Source organism: Xiphias gladius, chromosome 11 (genome assembly GCF_016859285.1).
Source record: "Xiphias gladius isolate SHS-SW01 ecotype Sanya breed wild chromosome 11, ASM1685928v1, whole genome shotgun sequence".
NCBI classification, from domain to species: domain Eukaryota; kingdom Metazoa; phylum Chordata; class Actinopteri; order Istiophoriformes; family Xiphiidae; genus Xiphias; species Xiphias gladius.
Genome location: NC_053410.1, coordinates 22,128,996 through 22,146,280, shown reverse-complemented (window position 1 = coordinate 22,146,280; position 17,285 = coordinate 22,128,996). Strand labels below are relative to the sequence as shown.

The 17,285-nt window shown below is 39.4% G+C and overlaps 1 protein-coding gene across 1 annotated transcript in view; it reads left to right on the top strand.

Annotated features, from left to right (window-relative positions):
• The window catches only part of LOC120796724 (gamma-aminobutyric acid receptor subunit pi), a 39,473-nt gene extending 24,543 nt beyond the window's left edge, over positions 1 to 14,930 (top strand). The window contains exons 3-10 of the mRNA XM_040139760.1: positions 1,361 to 1,473; positions 3,504 to 3,571; positions 5,516 to 5,733; positions 8,504 to 8,586; positions 12,760 to 12,897; positions 13,078 to 13,230; positions 14,144 to 14,334; positions 14,565 to 14,930. Coding sequence (XP_039995694.1) covers positions 1,361 to 1,473; positions 3,504 to 3,571; positions 5,516 to 5,733; positions 8,504 to 8,586; positions 12,760 to 12,897; positions 13,078 to 13,230; positions 14,144 to 14,334; positions 14,565 to 14,930 — 1,330 coding nt within the window. The remainder of the gene's footprint in view (positions 1 to 1,360; positions 1,474 to 3,503; positions 3,572 to 5,515; positions 5,734 to 8,503; positions 8,587 to 12,759; positions 12,898 to 13,077; positions 13,231 to 14,143; positions 14,335 to 14,564) is intronic.
• The last annotated feature ends 2,355 nt before the right edge of the window (positions 14,931 to 17,285 follow it).

The window sequence follows — 17,285 nt, the reverse complement described above, 5'->3', positions numbered from 1 at the left end:
GACCTCTAAAAACTAATGATATTCCTATCAGCCTCAGCTGTACTTTGTGTTTAGTGTAAATTAGCAAATGTTAGCATGATAACACACTAAACTAAGATGATGAACATGGTAAACATTATACCTGCAGTGCTAAACATTAGCATGTTATCATTGTCATTGTTAGCATGTCACCATGCTCTACCAGACTCTACTTTCATTCCATGAAGCGCAATGGCTGTGTCTCCCTATTGAGAACAAAGCCATAATGGGTAACATGTAGCATTTTATCATTAATAAATCATCACATTCATCTTGTGATGTTTATATAAATAACATATACAAACAAGTTAATCACCAAGACAAAACTGTGTCCCACAGGTTCGGATATAGCGGGAAACCTGCTTCGAAGAATATAGAGAAACTGATTCACGAAACACGACAGAAAGAGGATGTTGTTTTTCCACCAACAATGCAGCATGTATCATTTTGACAGAAAACGACAGGGTTTATGGAAGACACCAGCGTGAACTGTGATACTGGCATGAGATTGAAACTAATTATCCAATTCAGTTCATATGTTTTTATGTATCGAAATTAGTTTGCAATGACATACTAATGTTTTGAAACATCGTCATCCCAACGATGAATAATATGGATAGTTCATGATTGTGTGTGATCACAAAAGCAGCTCATCTCGCTTCTATATTCTCGCTCTTTTTATCATGAATTTGACTATAGCGGCATACGAGTGACAGAGGGGAGTCTGAAATCCTGGCACTGTATGGAGATGAATGTTTTCTGCCTCTGCACATGGCCTGATCTGTCTTGCTTCAGCCCCTCTTACATCACAGCACGTGCCTCGGGGCTTTCTCTCCACAGAGCAGGCGTTCTGTATTCAGAGTCTGATTTATACACAAACACACATACCACTGGGGAAGGCGCAATGAGTATTCTTCTTCCCCTGCTGCAATTGCCAGCAATATTATCATCTTCCCACATTTCAGCGTGCCTTTAAGGATAAAGAGAAGGAGGGAAAAAAATCTCATGAAAGCAAACTAATTTTAAAATGCCCAAGTATATGGAGAAACAGAGTTGGATGATTTAAAATATTCTGTTCAATTCGAGGTAATCTAATAATTAAAAGACGGAAAGCAAATTTTGTTTTGTTCTTTTCTTCCTTTTCTTCCTGTTTTTCAGTTCCAAATGGCAATTTTAGTCTCCTGCCTTTTCTTTGACTCAGCGTGGTTTGAAATATGTGCCGTAGAAATTCTGTGAATAGGGAGGTTGTCATGAGGAGGAATCCACCTTTAAATGTACGATCGGAGAATAATTCTTATTTCTACTTTTCTCTCTCTCTTTGTTTCTCTGTCTTTGCTCTCAGGTTGTTAGAGAGCTCGTTGCTCAATGCAGAAGTGAAGGAAGGAGAGATTCTGCCTCCTACCATTCACAGGCTGATGAAAGGATACAACAAGTACCTTAGGCCTTTCTTTGACAGTAAGGAAACTGGAGACACATTCAGCCATGGAAATAACAGCACACTCAGGAGAAATGTGTATTTGACAGGGAGAGGTTCATATAGCAACTTTGTGCTTGTGTGTCCCTTCTGAGGTAATATAGGATGACATACATACATTTGAATGCCAATAATTTACACAATAAAAAAATACATTTGCCCATTATTACTTGTAATGACATCGTAACAAGGAAATGTATGCAGAAGAAAACAAGCATCAACACTGATAAGGCCAGTAAATAAGTATATGTTCATACTTTACTTAAATATTAAAATCAATACTAACTGCAATTAAACCTTAATCCCACTGTATTATTAAATCTGAAAATATAATGTTGTTAGTAGTCTAACCAAAATCAGAGCTGCTAATACTTGCTGAAATTTAGATTCCACTTTTGACCAGCCGACAAATTTACGTGCCATAAAGAAACGAGGCCAGAAGAACAATGTTATATCATTCCCTGCAAATCCCTCGCTACTGCTATTGTTCCAGGCTCCGGGAATCCGTCACAGTGTGATTATGGTTTGTTTACTCGCTGTTTGATCTGTAATAACACCCCGGACTTTACCAAGGCGAATGCTATTCAGCATAATCACTACTCCTCATGCCTAGGAACACAACTTTGGTACATACTGATGGTAAAAGCGCTAGTAAACACCAACACAAACACGTATACTCATACCCACACTTTTGCACTGTGAAAACTTCCATGGATTTCATGCAGAAATTATCCAGAGATGCTTCACTAAAACTTGCATGTCTTAGACACACATGCAGTATAAGAAAAAATATTATCAGCATTTTGGTGTAAGGTGCAGGGTTTCACAGCTTTTCAATGTCTTCCTTGTGCCAGACAACCTCAGGCACAGCCAGTAGTTTCCTCATTTCAGTCTAGGCATTTTGAAGCTGAAGGCCCGCTTACTCCAGACTTTATCATTATCTCTAAAGCTCGAGGTGACCTTAAAGGAATAGTTCAAAATTTTGGGTAATGTACTTATTTGTTTTATTGCCAAGAGTTAGATGAGAAGGTACCGCTCGGTATGCTTGTACGCTAACTATGAACTACAGCCAGCAGACAGTTAGTTTAGCATAAAGGCTGGAAACTGGGGGGAAACAGCTCGTCTGGCTCTGTCCAAAAGTAAAAAAGTCCATCTACCAACACAAAAAGGTATTTGGTTTTACAGTTTTTGTATGGATTACACAAACGATATAGAATATGTTACTTAGTGAGAGGGGTGCTGGTAGGACGATATTGTTACCTTTGGACAGAACCAGGCTAGCTTTATGCTAAGCTAAGCTTTGTGATAACCGGCCGCTAACTTCCCAAGAAAGCAAATAAGCTTATTTCCAAAAATGTAGAACTATTCCTTTAAAGGTAAAGTCCAGTAGACGTCTCGGCCGAATGTTTTAACTTTAAGGGTTTCATTTAAATGTGATTCTTTATGAAGGTAGCATATATTTAAAAAAAAAACCAAATACCTGCTTACAGTAGATGCACATGTGTGCAGTACCTACACACCCATACCGACACAACTACAGTAGGCAAACACAAAGACATGTATGGTATCTGCGATATGACAGCAGGCTAATTAATCTGTCTCACGGAAATGAGGATTGATAAGTGAGAGAGTAGGAGAAGGGGAAGATGAAACGTAGGAGAGCGGCAGAGTTGCCCCTCTTTGATGTTGAATCAGGGAGAACTAATTCCCTCAAGGGGGTTCACACTTGACAGACTGCAGCTGTTGATGTGCCAGCAGTGTTGGGTCTTTAGCACTGTTAAATATGATTTTCTCAATTAACTTTCGTTATACAACAATATGCTTTATTATACAACCCTATATCCCCATGCAGCCTTAATAAACTGTACCCTGTTACGTCATACAACTCATAGTTCCACATACAGTTTGCACTAACACTCATGGAAACACACTCAAAACGTGGGGATAATGCACTTATAAAGAGTAGATGCCACATGCAGCAGTTTTTTACTGGTTTCTTCTTTGTATCTAGATGGTCCTGTAACAGTGGGCATGAGCTTGGATATTGCCAGCATTGACACCATCTCAGAGATCAACATGGTAAGATACACCTACAGCCCTACTGTCGTTTTAGGGGTCATTGAGACCTGGGTAAAAACTGGTTTACTGGTTCCATTTGTCTGCGTCTGTAATGCTCTTATTACTTTCAGATATGGATTTTTCTGTTTCAGAATAACCAGAGCTGTATGAAAATGAAGAAGCATTTGATGAGGAAAGTTGCAGTCAATGTTTGCCTTGAAAAATCAATTTATTAGAATTTTTCGTGATCTAATAAATTACAAGCCAGTAATTAAATGATAATTGCCAAGTAATTTGTCCTCTGCTGAAATGAAATTGCAGAAATTACTGCGATAAAAATCTCAAAACAATCTTGTTGCATTTCTCTGATACTGACAAATTGGAATGTAGTCTTGAGGTACTTTGTTTCACTTATTATAGGCAAATATTACATATTTTTGAGATTCTAGGCACTAAATATAACAGCTAGAAATGATCAGTCTCCATAGTTAGTAAAATATAAAGCCACCTACCAAGACATTTCAGGTTGTATAGGCCCACCGTGGCAACTACACATTCAAGGTAAACTTCCCACTTCATTTCATCTTGATGTTAGCAAATTCAAATTGTCTGACTTCTTTCAGTTTGGTTAATTGTTATTTTGTTCAGGTTATTGACAAATTATTGGATAATTATAGGTTTATTTCACAAACACGTTTCAGCGCAGAGCCTTCACCAGGGTGATTTACAGAATGTGCCAAAACACAGCTGTTATTTTTTTTTATGTACATCTGTATAATTTAATGCAATACAATACAACTGTTCTGCCATAAGGTCTACTTTTACAATGCTTATAATGTTGAGTTTTTTGACTCTGTCACAGAGGTATTAACTCAATTATACATTTTAGTGTGGAGCTAGTTAGAGATGTGTTGTCGTAGACTAAATTATATTGAGATTCTGTCTCCCTCATGTATCTAAATAGGGAGGACAAAAAATTTGAAACACCCCTCAATATAATGTAGTCCAGTATGACACTACCTTTAACACTGACCTCAATAATAATATTATGAGCTTCGTAAGATACAGTAGATGTTATGGCAGGGCTGTTGTATTGGATTGCATTTGATTGTACAGGTGTACCTAATAGAGAGGCCCCTGAATGTGTAATCTATAAGAAGGCTGGATATTTATTCAGTAAGTGCTACACACATAGATGGCCAGCCTCTAAAGGGTGCTGTACAAACTTCAAAATAAAAAAACACACAACAAAATGAGACATAAACAGCAAAAACATATCTCAGTTACAAAATACAAAATTTAAAGCTGAAACTTCAAAACCTTTACTAAATAACTGTAAAAACCACTATAAGAACTTTTCCTTCTGAGTGAAAAGAGATTCCTCTTCTGAGACCGGATCTCCATAACAGCATTGAAGCAGAGATTACAACAAAGCATAATGGCTCATTTAGCTCATAAGGAATTGGTCTATTGATAGGGCAATTGACAGCAAGACCCACCAGTCAATTCATGCGTAAGCCTCACTTAAACTGGACTGAACACCAGCATTCCTCTGGGACTGATAGAGTTCATTCCTGTGCTGCTGAACATGTTTGGTTAGAACATTACACTCACAGCTTGTTGCCAGACAGTGGAAGAAACGGATTATCTACTTACACATGATGTAACATCAGGACTTTCAGAATGAATGTCAAAAAAATATTGTAATTTTCCTAAAAACCAGAACAGACTTGCTGACTTGAGGCAATGACTTGAGGCAATGCTGGTGATTACTGTGCTTATGGCACAGAAGGGCTTAGGGACCTGACGCCATCAATACCCAACAATGCGAAAAAAGCCACAAGCTGACTATTGAAATACAAGTGCAGAAGAGAGGCTTTGTTTGCAAAAACCTCACTTTTCTGTCAGCATATTACTGACATGTTTGTAAAAGTACTCTATTAGCTCTGTTGTGACCTCCTGCAGGACTACACTGCCACCATATTCCTCCGCCAGCGCTGGACAGACGAGCGCCTGGTGTTTGAAGGCAACAAGAGCCTAAGTCTTGACGGACGGCTTGTGGAGCTCCTCTGGGTCCCCGACACCTTTATCGTGGACTCCAAGAAGTCATTCCTCCATGATATCACCGTGGAGAACAGACTTATCCGCATCTTCCCCAATGGGACTGTTCTTTATGCACTGAGGTGGGATAACAAACAAGATTGTTAGTTTATTGGTTGTTCTGTTTGTTTTTTCTGCTCCAACAGACAATGAAAAGTACTCTAGGGAATGGAGAAGAAATTGGCTGAGGGAGGAAGTGTGGGTCGAATTTGATAAAATGTGATTGCAAAGCAGGGAGTTGTGTCACTTCTTTACTTGGCTGTTGGATTGTAGGAGTGCAGGAGCACGTGATCTGTCGAAACAATGAGCTGTGGTCTTTCAAAGCACCATAAGTCCCGTCCCCCCAATGTAAGGATCTCTCCAACAGATGTTGCTCTGTGTGCAAGGGCTTAACATCTAACGAGCTCTTGTCAAGCATCTGAAACATGCATTACCTTGGCATTTTGATTAAATGTTGGGCCAAGCAGAGAGGTTATAGAAAGAAAGGTTATAAATGATCCAGCGGGTGAAATTGTTTAGCTCTTTTAAGCCTATGATGATGGGATTTACACTTACTACTGTTTTTATGCCACATGCTCTAACCTCAGCTCATATGTGGATTGTATAAGAGCTGTCTGTGGTGATTTGACTTCACTCACTCAGTGAGTGAACTATTTAGCTCAGTGATGCTGAACTTCTTTTCATGCATACAGTACAGTCATAGTTATACATGGTCTAGTTACACAATGAAAGAGAAAAACGGACACATGGGGGAAATTCTTGTTCTTCTAATGGCAAATTTGTAACTATCATGGGGGGGAAATGTACGTGGGTGTAATTTTATAGAAAATTGGGTTGGGTATTCAGAGTCAGTTCAGTCTGGCTTAACAGTGAATCATGTCTCTATACAATGAAATTGTCCTGAGGGCATTGTATTGCTCTTCTTCATAGTGGGGATCTGGCAAATGAACATGCTTGTCTGTGTGTTTTGATTTACGCTTTTTATTTTTAACATGTATCTGACATTGTTATGTACAATGAGACTCCATTTTTTGATTAATGTTGTTCTGAGTGTGCGTGTGTGTGTGTGTGCCCTATTCTTCATGTACCTTTGCCTCCATACAGAGAATAGCACCGTTGCTCGGTTTTACTGTAACAGATTAAATGAGGAGGAGGGTAGCACTTCACAGTCCAAAAACAGGACTGGTGAGAGTAAAATAAGCCAAAAGAGAGAGAGATGGCCACCTCAGGGAATTTGGGCTGTGAAAAAGGACAGAGTAAAGTGAGAAACGTGAGTTTTTGGAGGAAAAGAACAGCTGTGGTAAACGTTTCAGTGCTGTGCCAGAGGAGAATACATTAGAAAGCACTGAGTTGACTGTAGCCAAAGCTTGGGCAGTACAAAGGGGAGATTCAGTTAGAATTACTGTATGCTACTTTTATGGTTTAGGAAGCTCTAGCTCATATTTGTGATGTAAAAAAATCATGAAACCAGAGATCTAAGTTTCGTTACAGTAAAGACTAGAGACAGAGACACAGGCTTGAGGTAAATTGTAGTAGCATTCAAGGTGCATGGCAGACTGCCCAGGAATATTCATTTCATACACAAAGTCAGTGTCTCCTTCAATGATCATGTATCTACATGATGGTTGGTATATATAGAACTCCTAAGGAACTTTGTTGAAAATGGGCCTACACTACAACACTGTTAGAAAAAAGTATGACGTTGATGCTTTGTATAAAAACATTCAATGTAACTTGTAGCTAAGTCCAAGTGTGATTTTAGGTGTTGACTGCAGTGACTCCCAAATTTTGTAAAATAAGGACTGCAATTATGTGTACCAAAAAACACCCTCCCTCAAGCAAATAAAAGGCCTCCAGAAGTGATGTGTCATGACTGCATGACCATGATTAGTGATATCCAACATGTTCATGTTTCAATACAGCTGAATGCTTGTAAGAGGAAAGCTTATAGAAGATATTTCTCCTACAATTATGTCGACTATATAAGTTAATACACTTTGACGTATTATTCATTCAAATCTTAAATGAGTTGAAGAAAGATATAGTCGGCATTCAAATGGGTTAGGGTTACAGTTAAATACATGTTTAATTGTTTCTGTTTTTCAAAATATAGAGCATATGGGTTAATCTAAAATTGTTCATAAAAGGCTTACTGACAATTTTATATATTTAGAATGATTTTAAGTTGTTATTTCTATGTTAGTTATTCATGGCCTTCAAACTCACTAGAATTCTTGTATTTCACAGCAACATTTGACTGCATTCATGCTGAATCCATCATTTCATGAACTTTTTTATGTTGTAATCAGGACAGACCTTGTACCTTTTATCAACTTGTTGTCACACATTTCCAAAATACACATTTCCTAGCAGATTTAGGAGACCTCTTGAGCTCCCTTAAATAAGCTGAGACTAAGCTGGAAGCTGAAACAAACTCTCAACTCAATACTAAGGAACATTTATGCAAGGCACTTAATATTAATTAGAAAAAATAGGAGCAAAAGTTGCAAAAGAGGCTTTAAACAAAATGGCCCAGGCTTACAACTTGACAGTAACGTAAAGTGAAGACTTCATTCTCCGTTACAAGTGATCTCCACATGCTACAGAAGGCTCAATTCATGCATAATTTCATATACACCAAAAACCAGGCCAGCTGATTCCTTAGAACAGCACAACTTCAACCAGAGAGCTAGAAAATAATTCACAAATCTCTCCTGTTGTTTGCTTGAATGAACACCTGGTATGAGTCGCAACCACTATAAGAAATTCCACTGCTAACAATAACATCTACTGTAGGTATCCTCTTTCCTGGAATTCCTTTTTAATAAAAACAACAACATTTCTGCTTTTTAGGATAACCACCACTGTGGCCTGCAACATGGATCTGACCAAGTATCCCATGGACAAGCAGACCTGCACGTTACAACTGGAGAGCTGTAAGGACACCTCATATTTAATAAAGAAAATCAGAAGTGTGCAGCTTGAAGCTGTGGCAGAGAGTTGGTGGGTGGGTGTGATTTCAAATGAATCTGATCAAGCCAAAGGATCAAACAGATCACCTTCTCTCATCTTCTGAACTGCTGATGTGTGTATGTGCCTGTGGGGATGTGTGTGTGCGTGCGTGAGCATGCTTATGTCATACAAGAGACAGAAATTGCAAGGGCAATTCAGGTCATAATAGTAGTAGTAGTATTTTTTCTTTGTATGTTTATCTGACATAAATTACTTGATTGCTGTCATGAAAACAAAGATGTATCTGTACTGTACATTAACCTGTGAAAATGTTCATCCCCAATTTAAATGAATAGTTCCACAGTTTGGGAAATATCCCTAGTTACTTTCTTTCCTTTAGATGAAGGAAACCACTGTTATGTGTGTCTGTATGAAGCTAGAGGAAGGAAGCCATTAGCTTAGCTTAGCATAAAGAAAGCAGGGGTAAACAGCTAGCCTGGCTTACTCCAAAGCTGAAAAATCCACCTACTAACACCTCGAAATCTCATCAGCTTAACACGTTGTATCTTGTTTGTGTAATCCATACAATAACAGGAGCTGGAAAATGCTCTTGGCAATGAGGTAACTATAAAAAGGCAAGATTTTCTTTAAAATCACAACAAGTCATCACATTTTGATTTTTGAATGCATTAAAGAAACAAATTACAACATCTTTAGAGGTGCTGGTAGGCATACTTTTGAACCGGACAGAGAGAAGGCTACATGTTTCCCAAACCTCCAGTCTTTTTGCTATGCTAAGCTAAGCATCTACTGGCTGTAGTGCCATAGTTAAAAGTGCCTCGTGGAGATTTTGACTACTAGTACGACTATGGAGAATTGTTCTTATGAGTGGGCTCCCATTCTGTTTGTATTCTGCATGAGGATGCACATGCACACACACTTCAGGTAGTGGCAGTAACATGCAAAAACACACAGCAATGTGTTTTTAACAAAAGGCAGGGGAAAAAAAAAAACTGCCAGAGAAAAACGTGTGTAAACACTGCATGATTTTAATATTTTAAAAAGATGTTTTGCAAATATTTTATGAGGAAGGAAATGCACGCAACGCTTTTTGTTAAACATCAAGAATACACAATGTGTTGAGTGAGCAGTCAAACGTGTGTACATAACTTTTGTTCGTTTACAGCAAGGTTTCACAGGAAACCTTAATAGACAAACATGACATTGATATTGATCTCCTCTAACACTCAGCCAAAAATCAAGCATTAATAGTTTACTCTCTTAGTCCCTGACTGATCCAAATATGCTTCTCATAGCTGCCTTTTTCCCACAAGCCTTTAGGCCCCATGCTTTAGGGTCAGCCCTGTCTCTATCCGCCTAATCCTTTAAACTCATATTAATATTTTAAGAATTCAAACCTCTGCCAGTTGGCTTTAAAAATCATTCTCTTGTAAAAAAATCTGGAATTTCTTGACATCTTCCTGCAATAAAAGGAAGTTTTACCTAATGTGGACATAATTTCAGTGTTTTCAAGGGTAAATGCTGTGGCAGTATGTTTAAATTTAAAGCAAATTATAATTAAGATTAAGTACAGTACATTTTTTTTTTGTTGTAAAAAGGATGGAAGGATGAAAACATTCCCCCCCTCCTCTCTCAGCCTCCCTCACTCAACTGCCATATTTGCTTTCCAGCTCCCTTTTTCTCCATGCTGTTAAATGAAAGCCCAACCGGGCTAAGCTAAGTCTGATCCCTGCCAGAGGCCCACCAGGACCTCAGTGCGAAATAAAACATTTAATGGCAGCTCCAGTCCCGCTTAGCAGACAAAAAGACATCTGGAGGTTAAAGTTAGGAGAAGATGATGGATCCTTCCTCCGCTGCTTTAATAATTCTTGGCTAAATATCTGCATTTTTCTCTTGCTCTGTGTGTCTCTCTTTTTTACCCTCTCTTACAGTCTCTCTTATCCTGCTACTCTATCTCTCCTGTTTTCTGTGTTCTCTCTCTTCATTCATCCTCCCCTTCAATCTCAATCTTCCCCTTGCACTGTCTCTTTATGAAGAAGTATATTCAAGGATTTATTTCTCTTAATGCTGTGCCGAATGTGGGTCCTCTGCAAAGGAGGAAGGTTTAAAGTGTGAGTGTCGTTGTGGGAGGGTGCGGGGTGTTCAGATCAGGATTGTGGTAGAATATTTGGTGTGCTCTGACAGTAGAAAGAGTCAGATGATAGTCACAAACTTTTGTGATCTTTGCTTTAATTTAACTTTTGGTGGCCCTATTTAAACTCTTTGATTGTGAATGTGGCTACATGCTTTCAAGGGGCCACGGGGCACTGGAAGGTTGAATGTACCCCCATGTAGCTCTTTCCATGCTATTGCACTGCATGTCACTACCCATTTGTGTCTCTAATTTGTACAGTAATGTCCCGGCTTTAGGTCAGGAAAATAATGAGTTCTTCTAGTAAGAGCATTAGAATGAGAGCGAAAACGGTTAATCTACGCGACTTTTCAGCATCAAAATCACCACTGCCCTTTATTAGGGGACTTTGCTCCGGGCATCATGCCTCACCGTGGTCAATACTACATGACTCCATGTGAATTTAAATGGGGACAGTTATAGCAAATTAATGAGCATCTAGTGCACAACAGATCATAGAGGTGTATTCCAGTTTCAGCCAACAGCACGTCTTCTTACTTTTCTTATTCTCTTGCTCCCTCTGCAGATAAATTAGGAAAATACACCACAGAGGTCTAGCCTTGTTATTCATGTGTTTTCCCTTACCAAATTGTATCATTAGAACCAAACCTGTTCATATTTTTTGATAGCATACTATCATAGTTCTATTGTTCTATCCAAAGCTACCACACTTAGCTGTGGCATCTTTGACCATGTTAATGTTGCATGCCTTCTTGTTCCATGTTTTATTTGGGTTATCTAGGCTCTCTAGGGTCCAGTGCAATATGCATGATTAGTCTGTTATGGTATGAGGCAACAGTTAAGCTCTTTATCAAGGCTTGAATGAAGAATTGAATGCACAACACAAATTCATTCCCATTAGCAATTCTTGTTGGATCCGTCTGTGTCAAACTGGGTTACGGTGAATAAATGGGGGGATATTCTGTTTCCACTGTGACTGTAACTACATAAATGAAACATTGACATTGTATTTTAAAGTATGGTTGTTGCAATTACATGCTATGCCAAATTCATGTGTTGTTATAACGGCAGATATATTTGAGTGTCGCACTGTTTAGACCTTACCCGTTTGCTTCTCTGGGGAAACATGATGTCTTTAACTAGCTTTTCAAAGGTGTTTTCACATTCCCTTTGGTTCTTGCCAAATGTCTCTATGGGCAGCAATCCCAAACAACTAAACCGTGAGAGGTTCAGACTTTACCATATTCACTATAGTTATCGGTTATTGCAGTTTTCTAGGTTAATTTGTAATGTGCTGGTAATATTTCCACACGCACAAGAGTATATTTCAGTGTGTGTTGGAAGCTGCTGGTGAACAATGCACTGAGCCACAAACTGTTCCACGTTTTATCTGCTGTATAATAGTGACATATTATCACCTTATAAAGTTTTATGGCGGAGTGTTCATGAACAACTGTCTATATACACATTAGCATTCTTCTGGAGTTGTGTTTGTGGCCGCCTAAATATACTGCAAGTTGTAGCTGGCCTGGTCTTATCCTATGGGAAATATGTGGCTCTTTAGCTGCCAACTGCTGCACTATGTTCACCAAGAAGTTGCAAACTTTGTCGGTCTTCTGCTAGGTGCTGGGTAGGTACATACGGTGGGTTTATCTTTTTTTTCACTTTTCTTTTGTGTGGCCTGCTACAGCTAGAAATGAGGCTAATGAGAATCGTATCTCTGAACCAAAACTATAAAGTTACAGGCTGTAAAACCAAAACAGTGAGTTGAAAGCAAATGCTCTCTATGAATGACAGGCTAAAAAGGTGTGTAGAGATGAACGGAACTAAAGAATTGGGTGATAAATCTCTGTGGGTTCTTTACTGCAAGTAACACATTCCATATTACACATACGTATTCGATCCATTGCCCACTGTTAATATAAAAATATTTATAAGTGCAGTTTTGAATAATTTTCTGTGATCTTACTAAGACAGTCATTTTCATCTCTTTCTTTCCTTACAGGGGGTTACAACATTAATGATGTCATGTTCTACTGGACCAGAGGAAATGAGTCTGTCAGTGGTCTAGACACTCTACAGCTGGCTCAGTACACAGTAGAAGACCACTACACATCTGTCTCAGAGGCCATCTATGAAACTGGTAACAATGACACTCAAAACCACCGCGGAATGTTGCTCCCAGGGCTATGCTAATGTTTAAACAGCAGTGCAGTAACGTTAAATATTGTAAGATTAGAGCCCCTATGGGTAGGATTTCTGATTCACGCCACATGTTTTCTGTTGTCAAGTACATTGACTGAGTTTGTTCTTCTTCGCAAAGGCCGTTACCCCAAGCTGGTCTTTCACTTTGAGCTGAAGAGGAGCATTCTGTACTTCATCCTGGAGACTTATGTCCCCTCAAGCCTGCTGGTGGTCCTCTCATGGGTTTCCTTTTGGATTTCCCTGTCCTCCGTGCCAGCACGTATTTGTATAGGTATCGAGCAAAGCAGTCTTTTTTCACTCAATTTTGAAAATGTGCCTTCTTGAGTAAATGTCGTGTATGTTCACATTGCACAAAACGTTATCTATTTATTGTTTGTCACTGGGGAAGCTGTGTACTGTTGTTATGAGATAAAGAATCCAACCTTTTTCTCTTTTTCATCACTCATTAGTATTTGTTTACTATTATACATATATAAGAGACTTTTGCTCTACTCTGCCCTGAGCACAAATGTTGGTTTGGGCTTGACTTTAGAGGGCTGTGGGTTGAAGAGAGCATCTGTGACACTGGTGTTATCTAGTGGGAACATCCAAATATAGATGTTCTGTTGAATTAGATCCACCAGTCCTCCGGGGGGCACAACAGTAAGTTCTCAAAACAAACACCACTACAAGATATCCCACTTCATGGCACACCGGATGTAAACAAATTATATCAATGTGGTCAGTGCAGATGATTCTTGTTGTCTGTACGTGTTTACCAGTGTTGTTTTGTTTTTTTACCTCGAGTGTGAGTGTATGCTTAACTTTAGCATCTCGTTTGTTTAATCCTGGAGTACGGTCATCGCTATGAGGCTGACCAAACGAGATACAACATATTAATTGCTGTGCTTTAGAGGTGTTGTAGCAGTGCACCACAGTGTTGAGCATCTCCAGTTGCAAAGCAGAGGTGGGATGAAGCCATCTTCTTACACATAGTACTTTTTGCAGCTCTGTCTATTTATACAGTCAACGGTCTCCTTCCCTTTTGACATAATCACATAGAGAAGAATATACTGTTGGTACATTTTTCTTTCTGATTCTTAAGCATTCTTTTATAAAGTAGGTTTGGGTTAGTTCTCGACAGGTTCAATGCTTGATCAGACGATCTGTCGTTTACCAATGTATCTGTGTGTATTCTGTGCCAGGAGTGACCACAGTGCTGACCATGACCACTCTGATGATGGGAGCCCGGACGTCACTGCCCAATGCTAACTGCTTCATCAAGGCCATTGATGTTTACTTGGGAATCTGCTTCAGCTTTATCTTTGGAGCGCTCATTGAGTACGCTGTGGCCCACTTCTGCACCCTCACACACACCGACGCACACATGCTCATGGTGAGAGCCTCCTGACTATACTCTCTTATTGTTCATTGTTGTGGTCATTGCCGTTGTTGTCTTCATGATGGTGGTCGTCATCATCATCACCACCATCATTATCATCATCATGTCATCACGCGCACTTTGGGGTAAGTTGAAGAGGTGCTTCAGGCATTCAAATTTAGAAGCATCATGCTTTTATTTTCCATTTAAAACTCGCTCTACCTTTTGCTCTCGCTCTCCCGCAGTACGGCCACCAAATGCACGACTTCGATGATGAAATGAACGGCATCGTCACCACCATCTCCAGTCACTCCAACAGAGCCAAGAGACGCAAGGAGCCTGCTGCAACTCCTCCCCCAGCTCCTGCCTCCACAGAACTAACTGTCAGGCCCTCCAGCCCCTCAGGCAGTGAGCCAAAGCCCGAGGCGCCCCCTCCGGAGCCCACCAACTGGTGCCTCACTGTTCTGGCCACCCTCCGCAAAGTGCTCCGCTCCATAAACTGCTGTCACGTGGAGAACCCCCACCACATAGACAACTACTCCAGAGTCACCTTCCCGCTGTCTTTCGTCATGGTTAACCTGCTCTACTGGACATATTATCTGTACTTCTAGCATTTGCTCGAGTGCAGCATGTATCCAGAGAGTGTGAAACAGAGAGAGTATGTAGACAAGAAGTGTACTTTACTGTATGTGTTATTTAGGTGTGTGCCGAGATGAGTGTGTATAGTTTCTACATTTGGATTCATAAGCAAAGTAGCATACTCATATGGGGTTGTATTTGGGGAAAAAGTAATGTTTATGATTACAGCTCCATTTTTTTTATAGTAACGTACTTAAATAAATCATTGTTTAAATTTTATACATCTGGCTTTACTAAAAACAGCCGGCCTACCTGGCATTGCCTGGCGAGATTTGATAAATTCTGGTACAGATGAAAAGACCATTGCTTGGGCAGTCTGCATCTTTCTTAGTAAATTTATTTTAAGTATATCATTGTCCAGGTTGTTACCATCTGACACAGAGAAGATGGAGCTGTAACTCAAAGTTTTATGACAGAATTTGCTAGCATGGTTGAGTGAGAGAAAATGCCTGTTCCACTTTGATTCTCTGTTGTGATGGACTGATCATTGATACTTTACAACTTAATTTTCCATTTCTGCCTACAGGTATAACATTTAAAGTGAGAAAACAAAAATAAGGGATTGCAGAAGATGTTTGAATAAGAGAATGGAGGGAAGTCGAAAAATAACAAGGGAGAGTGTATTAAAAACTATGAACCAGTCTCTCAAGGACGATCATTTCTGCTCACTGTTGAAATGTCTCTTTCTTCTGTGTCCTTCTGTGAGTTATTTTTAATTCAGAGAGCAATACTGTCTCTCTTTGCCTGGATTTATTTTTTCATTGACACTATAAATGTAGTGGCCTTTGATCCTTTCAGTTGTATTCTGGAAATCTTGCCACCATGAACAGTATTGTAGCCCGGGTCATCCCACCAATCTGCTCTGCCGTTTCACAACGAAGGCAACTTGCACACCTAACTAATGGAATTCCCAAGTGTTCAACATTAAATGAATATACATTTTGAAATTAATTATCATTTTAATGAATTGAGTGATATATCATCATATTCATTATTCAATTTCTGTTACATAATGACATTGCAATTGTCACCAGTGCCTGCCCCTTCACCTTTCAGCTAATTACATCTTAGCGTCTCTTAACAGGGCTCAACAATCGCTAATATGACCAAACTTTGACCAGCTAGCTGCTGTTCGCTAGAGCGGCAACAATGCAGGATCAACCAACTAGCTAATGCTGCAAATAAAGACATTGTAATTACGCTGTTTAGTTTAACAAGGCTACATTATGCTAGCCAACTAACTAGCTGGGTTGGCTAGCTTGGATTATTTACTTGGTATTAAACTAAAGAGCCAGTATTAGCAACAGCAGCTAGCTGGTTAAGTAGAGTTGCCTCAGCAGTTTTGTGAATCTAAATATGTCCCTAAAGAGACACACACGCTTTTGTGAGAAGTAAAAAGACAGTGTTTTTCATTGGTTCCTCTTGCAAAGAGGAACTAGCTAGCTAGGTAGCAGCATACCTCTGGCAGGAGGCAAATTGCCTATGTGAGGTTGGGCGCATGTGACGGTCGAACGGTGGGTGGGGCTGGTGATTGGTGAAAATTCCACTGTCATTAAGAAGTTACATTTTGAAATAAAAAGTGTTACTATTGAACACTTTGTGGTTAAATTCCAACTGGGCAGGTGCAATAGATGTGGATATACATACAGCAACACCTGGACAGAAATGCACCATATTATAGTGAAATACACTACGTGCAGTATTTCTCTCTTTATGGGCTGCAGGTAGTGTTTCTCACTGTGCTTTTGCAACACATAAAGCAGTAGGCAGACCTAGATGTGTTGGACATTGTAGAGTGATTTGAATATGAATGAAATGGCCAAAATATTTCAACAGGATGTCATCATCTGTGCATTATCCAAATGGTAAAATGCCTGGATATGCTACACTTGAGGCATCACTCCTTTCCTCAGTTTTTTAAGCTGTTGTCAACTTCTGCTTTGTGAGTGTCAAGTGTTTAAGTTCAGGGGATTCAGTATGTTTGCTACTAGTGATGTGAACCAAAAGAACCAAAGATTCCAATTTTATTTCACCGATCCTCCTGGTTTCCCCTTGGTTCCTCAACTAGGAGATTTTATTTGCATTTTCAAATGATTATATATATTTGTTATTCATGGGAGAATTCTGAAATAGCATGCCGTCAATGAGCAGATGAACATGACACTTCCTATTTCAGATGGAAAACAGGATTCAGTTTAACAACAGAGATGCACGTTTATTTATTGCTGTATTCAATATTGCTGTGACTTACTCTCATGGAAGCTGAATTTAACAGTCCATTCAACCATAAGGCAAGCCACAGAGATTCTATTTTTAAGAACTACCTT